Source organism: Cyrtonyx montezumae, unplaced genomic scaffold (genome assembly GCF_038088225.1).
Source record: "Cyrtonyx montezumae isolate F1298 unplaced genomic scaffold, pur_monq_1.0 scaffold_19, whole genome shotgun sequence".
Classification (NCBI taxonomy): Eukaryota; Metazoa; Chordata; class Aves; order Galliformes; family Odontophoridae; genus Cyrtonyx; species Cyrtonyx montezumae.
This window is the reverse complement of record NW_027071925.1, coordinates 8078435-8086294: the sequence shown is the minus strand read 5'-3', so window position 1 is coordinate 8086294 and position 7860 is coordinate 8078435. Positions and strand designations below refer to the sequence as shown.

At 50.0% G+C, this 7860-nt stretch overlaps 1 protein-coding gene across 1 annotated transcript; it reads right to left on the bottom strand.

Annotated features, from left to right (window-relative positions):
- Position 1: 1 nt before the first annotated feature.
- On the bottom strand, positions 2 to 301 carry SMIM36 (small integral membrane protein 36). The gene has a single exon (XM_065735574.1). It carries the CDS (start codon positions 284 to 286, stop codon positions 2 to 4), a length of 285 nt encoding a protein of 94 aa, XP_065591646.1. The 5' UTR covers positions 287 to 301.
- Between the last annotated feature and the right edge of the window lie 7559 nt (positions 302 to 7860).

The window sequence follows — 7860 nt, the reverse complement described above, 5'->3', positions numbered from 1 at the left end:
CTCACACCACAGTAGTCCTTTTCCCCTGCAGGTCGGGGGAGGTCTCGTAGGCAGAGACGAGCCCCTTTGCCCAGCGGGTGCCTGGGGCACCCTGCTGCATCACCACCAGCCGGATGGGGGGCTGGCTGCTGGCCGGGACCTCGGGAGCATACTCCTTGCTGGGATCCTTCCCCCTGCAGTCGTAGAGCACACAGGAGATCAGGAAAACCAGGAGCAAAATCACGTAGCTAGCTACCAGAATGATGAGATTCAAGGTAACAGGGTCAATCTCCAAATAAAACTCCATTTGATCCCATACTATGGAGTGCAAACCCGGACAGTGAAGTTTCATATGCACGAGTGAATGACCGCTAACTGATCAGAATAGATGTATTGGCTTTGTGGTAAAAATACATTAATCCTCAGGTCTCCTGTAGCAATGGATTTCTCTGAACTGGATGATTAAAGCAGCTCAGTTTAATAACTTAAGCTCCTTCTTTTAATGCCACGTTGCCTACAGCAGCAGAAGCTAAATTTGAATGCTATATTGACAGCAAAACATCCCCCTTGCTCAGGGACTCTTTCTGCAGGTGGGCACTAACCCAAGTCTCCTCAAAGGGTGTTTTGTAGGACACCCCTAAAGGTGGATTTGGGCTCCAGATGTGCTCCCTGCAGCTGTGGGCTGGATAAAACCACGCTGTTCACTGGTAAATGAGTACAGGGATAAATGAGGGAGAAAGCCACTTGCAAGATAACTGTTCTCAAAGTCTAATTGGCCTGATTCCGATTCCAAAACCTTTTTGCCCTACCCTGTGCTATGGAAGGCCAATCTCTCCTCCCCAGCACATAGCACAGCAGCAGGAAGGCCATGGGGAAGGGCAGGAGGTGATGCTGCTGAGCACCCAGACCCCACGTCAGTGCTCTCGCCTCATCCACGCAGAACCCGAAGGTTTTGGTCAGCATTACAGCACAGGAGGGGTTTAGGAAGGGATTAGGCTGTCACCGTCTTAGCACTGCTGGAGCTGTGGAAAAGGGCTTTACATGTCAGCGGGAATCGGATCTGGTGCGTCTAAGCTGTGAGTAAGAAATATGTCATGGGGCCACCCAGCAGCCACAGCCCCGGACACACAGCCCTGCCTTAAGGCCAACAGCACCTCGCTCCCCAGCCTGCCCCCCCCAGCCCCTTTAGCTCTGGGCAGATTTGCATCCAGAAGAAAGAAGTGCAAGCCGGGCACTGCAGGAGTCACACTGAGCAGAGAGGAGCCCACACTGGGGATGAGCACAAGCGTGGTACCAAGTAGCACCGATGTAACCTCACCCTCCCTTCTTCCCACAGTTTTTCCCCCAGCTTATTTCAGCCACGCTGATTCAGAGATGCTTCCTTAGCGAGCGGCAGCACGGCTGGGAGGACAGACGAACAAAACGCATGTAAGTAGAAAATTGTGAGTTCTATAACGTTTGCTTGAAATCATCACACAGCAACCATCACAGCCCAGGCCGTGACAAAAAAATGTAACAGCACAGAACTTCTCTGCCATCGGAGAACAGTTGTTGAAATGATGAGGACTGGGAGAAGGCGCCCACGGGACCCCACTTCGGGTGCTGGAGACCACAGGGCAGCTCCCAAGGCTGAGACACAGCACGGCACAGCACGGCACAGCACGGCACGGCACGGCACGGCACAGCACGGCGTCGGGTGCGGAGCCGTCGGCGCCGGGATGATTGGCTTAACCGCGGCGTCACTGCCAAGAATAGCCCCCGGGAAATAAACGGCCTCAATCCTAAAGGCAGAGGAGAGCGCGGCCGACGGAGGGACCTCCCGCATCCCAGCAGCCGGGCACACCGCGCGACGCGTGCAGGCGCTGATCCCACCCGTGGGTTCCTCACGTCGAGCTGAGCGCAAAGCCCCGGCACGGCCGCACGGGGGCGCTGTGCTCCCCGCGCTGAGCCCCGGAGCTGCACCGCCGCCGTCTGCCGCCAGGGGGCGCCGCACCGCCGCGGGCCGCCGCCGTTGGGTTCCGCGGCGCTCTCTGTCGGGATGCGGTGATGCTGCGCGGTGATGCTGCGCGGTGATGCTGCGCGGTGATGTTCCCCGCTTTGCTCGCAAGATTGGTGATTCTGTTTGATCTCTACGCTTCAAGGAGAAAGATAGCAAGGGAAAGCACACCACAGCCGCTATGCCACTCCCTCACGCTGTGCTCTCATAGAGGGAGGCGTGCGCTCTGTGATATGCACGTAAATGGTGCAGTCAGACTTTGCAACAGAGGAGCGTGCACAAGCCCGGCGTTATTCATAACAAAAGGGCCGAGGGGTTGGAGCTACAGCTAACCGGAAGGCTCACGAGAAAGCAAGCACAATCGTGATTCTTTTTTCTGGGTCCCGGGTAGGACGTAATCCAAATGATGCCAAAATTCTGTATCAAATAGCTTAACATTGAATTGCTGTTGTTGTTAACCAGGAAGATAGGTGTGATGGGAAAGGTACGACTTGATTTTCAAACACTAGTCCCAATCTTCATGAGAGACAAATTGCTGTTCTGATATCAGCAGAGCTGGGCTGAGATCGACAGTGATTTGTGCTACTCCACAGGGTGAGTGCCTATGGAGAAGTAGTACCACCTCTAGGTAACTTCCAAGTGAGAGCCAAGCAGAGCTTTAACCAAGGACTCACTCCCCTCACAGCCCTGGCTCTGCTCACACGCTTTGCAGAACAGAGATGGATCTGAGGGCACAGTGTTGAGCTCCAGCACCACGATCAACTGAACGTGGGCTGTTGGCTGTGCTGCAGAACAGAAGGCCTCAGTTCTCAGCAGTGCTGCACACCACTTGCCTTTGGAGAAAGTGCTGCTGAGCAGATCCCCAGCAGGCCTGGGGCAAAACCTATACATCTTTCCAGAGGGTGATCACAAAAGCAGCCCCTACTGAAGCTGCTCAGCAAAATCAGTGGCTGCAGCCTCTGACTCCTGACCACTGCCTTGCAGAGTGCCCCGGTGGGTGAAGACAGAGAGGAACTGGGTGATAAGAGGAAAGCTTCTTTAAAAAGTAACCTGGCAAAGCATTTCTAAGGTCTTGCAGAGCTCTCTGTGTGATGGAGCTGTTGTGCAACCATAGGAAACCCTGAGGTTTCCTAATGTAGCTTTCCTTGTTTGCTCTTTTTTTATTATTCAGGCTTTGCTGGGATCTCAGAAAATCACTTGTTTGAGGGCAGCAAATAATATGAACTCACCTGAACTCAGCTTTCAGGATGTTTCAGGGAACACAGGCCTCCCTCAATACCAGTCAGACACCAGCTGTTCACAGCTGCCCTTTCCATCTCTCTCTCTCACTGTTTGCAGGAACAATGAAGATTCTGAGGGCTGAGAGGGTTGAACTGACAAAAAAGGAGACCCAAGTGGTGAGCTGTCTGTGCTCTTTGTAAAACTCAAATAAATGGAGAAATAAATCAAGCTTATACATCAACAGGAAATTGAAAAGTTACATCAGTGGAAGGACAGAAGCATATACGTCAATCATTTGGCTGGAGGTATTGTGGTACAAACAGATTTTTATCACCTAGAGCTCTCTATTCAAATAATTATGTCCTAGATTCCTTCTGTAAAAGTACACAGTACAATTTTGCCAAGTAACCTCTGGGAACAAATATGAAAAATAGAGCAAAACAAGCTTTGCTGTCCCTGATTTCATGCTAGCAGATTTTTTGAAGTGTGAGTTTAATTCAGGAAAAGAGAGTAATGCATAGCCCTGTGTCAAGGCTTCTGGACTTGCTAGATGCCTACAGCTATGCACGTGCTGACACATTCTGCTGAGCAGAGATGGCCTCCTTGGACTGTGCCACTCCACCACATCCAAAACTCATCAGCATCGTCTCTCCTTCACTGCAAACCTCTTTAAATGACTTCAAATACCCCAAAACTCAGCTGAGCGTGATAGCAGCCCATTGCTACCCCAGCATCCTGCATTCCTGTCACCCACCTCAGAGCCAGCGCGGGGTCAGCCCTGCATCACCTCCACCCAAGGGACATGGTCATGGGAACCAGGCTGCTGCCAGCCGCCCTCGCCTGATAATCAGCCCTGGCGGACAAAGCCTTCGCCTTCCTCTTGAGATGTAAGATATGGGGATACAAACAGCAATAAATAACCAGTGTCAGCCTGATCTGAGTCCCGTTCCACTGCCTCGCCCACTTCCACTCCATTTACCATCAGGATATTTTTTTCCTCTCTCTGCTTCTTCCACACCCATATTTTTATTTTGTATTCCCTGGGATAAAAGAGGTCTAAAGCAAGTGGCCTTCCATCTTCAGCAACAAGGGAACTGTGTGTCCCTATGTTGGGAGGTCTGGGCCTCCGGTCTCCTTCCAGCCTTGCTCCTGACCCCTGGGCTCTTCCTCTTGCTCAGACCATCAGTATATATGGCCGTCAGTGCTACCAGGCTCCTCAGGTTTCTTTCTTGGCACCAGACATGGTTTTCTGCTGCCCCAGTCATTTCTGTATTGTTTTCTCCTGACTCTATCTTATCATGGCTTCATTGTTCCCCCTTGGCTTCCTCCACAGTTCCTATCTGTCTTCTGGCTCTCTGTGTATCATGCTAGGCTTAGCTTCAGTCAAGTTTTGATGTCATTCGTCAGAGCTCTTGTTACTATTATTTCATAACATCCCAGCTTAACTCTGTTCCTGTCAATGCACATCAGTTCTCCCACCCAAAAACTCAGCTGAACTCACATCAAACATCTCCTTCCCCACAAAGAAAGTGCCCTGAGCAGAGGTGGAATTCAGGGTTGTGTGAAGGAGACCATGAAAGCACTCACAATCACGACAAGAAACAACGCCTTGGCCTGAGCTTCCCCCAGCACTGCAGAGCAGAGCACAGCTGCCCAAAACCCCAAGGAAACTACAGACCCCCCATTGTGTGAACTTCTGCCCAAGGACAACAGCTCTGTTTTGAAAGTAACCACTGCTTAGAGTTTTACATAGATTTGTTAACTAATAAAAATAATCAGCCTAATGGCCATAGTTCTGGATGAGCTTTGCACTGATGCTCCATGCTGCTTCTCCCTATAAATGGCAGCAGTAACCCCTCTGTACATCGATGGGACACAAATGGGACCAGCCTGCATCTCACCATCAGTGCTGTCCTGCTCCGGGCAATGCTTCAGCAAGCAGGGTGCAGCCAAGTGGTGTTTTCATTCTTTTGCTGGCAGATCAGCCAATCAAGATTCTCAAGCTTGGCAAATCGTTCTGACCTTGAAAGAATTGGCCTCTGTTTTCCTTTGTTCCAACAACATGGAGACCCAGTGCTACACGACACGAAAGAAATTAAATATCCAATTTCAAACAGTTGGTCTGGAAGCACTTCAGTGGATTGCTGTGATCCAAAGGGGGAAAAAAAAAGTGTTTTCATTCTGAATATTGTAATGCTTTTCAAACAGCACATGGGCTGACCCGTCTTGGATTGTGACCTCTCTAGAGCCTCACATACATGGCTTTGAAAAGCAGCTTCATGCTTTGCTTCAACAAACCAATCCTGAGCTTCACAGCAGGGTGAGCTGCTCACAGCCCAGCTGAAGGGCCCTGGGCAGGTCTGAGGTGGAAACTTCTTAAGGTGCCACGACCCCCACAGCCCAGGTGACCACCAGCAGCCACCTCCAGTCCTGCTGCTTCACAAAGGGCAGATTTAAGCAGCTGCATATGGATTCTGGAAGTCTTGGGACATAAAGAGGAGGTAAATGAGGTGCCTGATCCTGCCAGGGAGATATAGGTGCTCAGAGATAAGTTTCACAGGACCCAGCCTGACATGCAGGCTCTATAGGACCACCCAGCTGCACAGCAAGAAACCCTTTTTTCTCGTAGTTTCTGCCATGTCTTCACCAGACAGCTGCTTTGATGGCTCTCTTGTTTTCCCAGCTGGTCTGTGTGCTTGAGAGCAGGTCACTGAAAGCAAAGGGCTTGCACAGCAGTTAAACAGCATCTCTTTCAAGTTTTAAAAGCAGAAGCCCACCTGCAGAGAGCCCCCTCCCAAAGAGGAAGGGTTTGCTCCGAGGCCTTTCTCCAAGGAACCCCAGGCTGAACTCACCCACGATGAACACTGCTAAGGCAACAAAGAGAGAGGGTGGACCATCTCTTGAAGATAGGAGCATCTCAGGAAAACACGTGACAGAAATACACAGCCAAGACTTAAAGCATGGGATCAAACTCTCTTCTTGGTGGGCAGATGGCAGGAAAAGAGAAAGCTGGAAGGGATTGGCAAAGAGGAGAACGATGCTCAAATGAAGAGACCCACACTGCAGGAGCTCAGTGCCCACACAGCCTGCACTGCATGCCTCAGCTGAGCAGCAAATGCTTTCTGAGCCCATCTGGGTGCTCTGCATTCATCCCCTGATGTTTGGGGCTGTTCCTTGCACATGCTGTCTTATTTTATTTTATTTTTTTTTTTGTAAGAACTGTTAAGAGCAGAAGTTTTGTTCCCATGGAAGCTATTTTCTATCGTACACTTAGACCTAATCTTAACTCTTCCAAATGTATTTTGGAGCATGGCCAGCCCGTGCACATGTTGTAGGAAGCTGCCTGTGAAACGGGAGAACCCAGAGCAGCTTGGTGACACCCAAGGGTGCAAGGAGGGGGAAAGTGGCACCTCGAGGGTTAGGGACACAGCTGCTGCTATGGCAATGGGGTGAAAAAGCAGCACATACATATACAAAAAATAAAAAGTAAAACGAATGAGCTACTTTGATAGCCTTAATGTCACAATCAAGAGAAACTTCCTGGTCTCATATTTTCCATATAAACACTCTCCACTGGATAAAGTTAATGGTTCCCCCACTGCAATGCAGAAGGGCTCAATCGGTTCAATTGATGTCACAGATGGAGGATTTTAATGAAATGTGCTGTGCTTCCCCCATTTATACGCCCGACCCTAACCTTTCCCAGATGTTCAGTTTGCACACACAGACATGGCAGAGCTGGGTTTCAGAGGCACTCAGAATTGAGCAGTGGGAATGAAATGCTGTGCCATTGGTGCTCTCTGCTGCGGCTGCACAGGGAGCACTGCTCCCCTGAATGCAGGATTCCCTTCCACTGAGCTGGGCTGAAGTCACTGCTCTCCTCAGGGTGGGACCCCAAGGGCTTGCTCACACCCCAGGACAGATCAGAGCTCTTCCTTGACCATTGACATCTCCCAGCTGAGCACCTTTTAAAAGTTGCTGCTGATGAAGCATCCCTGCTGGTATGGGGAAGTGTGAGGGATCAAATGGGAATTCAAAAGCTGCAATTTCAGTATTTCACTACCAGTAGTTTTCTGCTCACTTAAAATAAAAAAATCTCTTCACCAAAAGAATGAGCAGGAGAAGATAAATGATGGAGTATGAGTGGGTTAAAAGGAGGTCTACATTCCCACAAAGTCCTTAGCTTTGGTTTTAGAGCATTTCATTTAAGGTAAATTGGAAACTGGACCTGAGCCGGCCTTAGGTGAGGGTTTCGATTAGCGAAGTGGAAGTCCTAGAACCAAGCCCATATCATTGCTGGCCTGCTCCGAGCTGGAATGGAGCTAGCCCTGAGCAAAAACACATGAATCACCCCAGAAACACGTCAAAATGCTGAACTCAACAACCACTAACACATGGGATCCTGTGCAATGCACCCATTCCTTTTAACCCAGAGAAGACCCACTGGCAGCACTGCCACTTGGCAATAGATTGGACAGCAGAGAAGTGTGCAAGCGTTTTAATAAATACAGACTAATATGTTGGGTTTTTTTCAGTAATTTCATAACTCCATTCCTACTTATAAAAATAATTTCTACAGCCAAACCATGGGCACTTGTCCCCAGGCAAATGACAGCAGTTGTTAGTGCCCAGCCCACGTTTTGCTTTGACATCAGCTCTGCAAA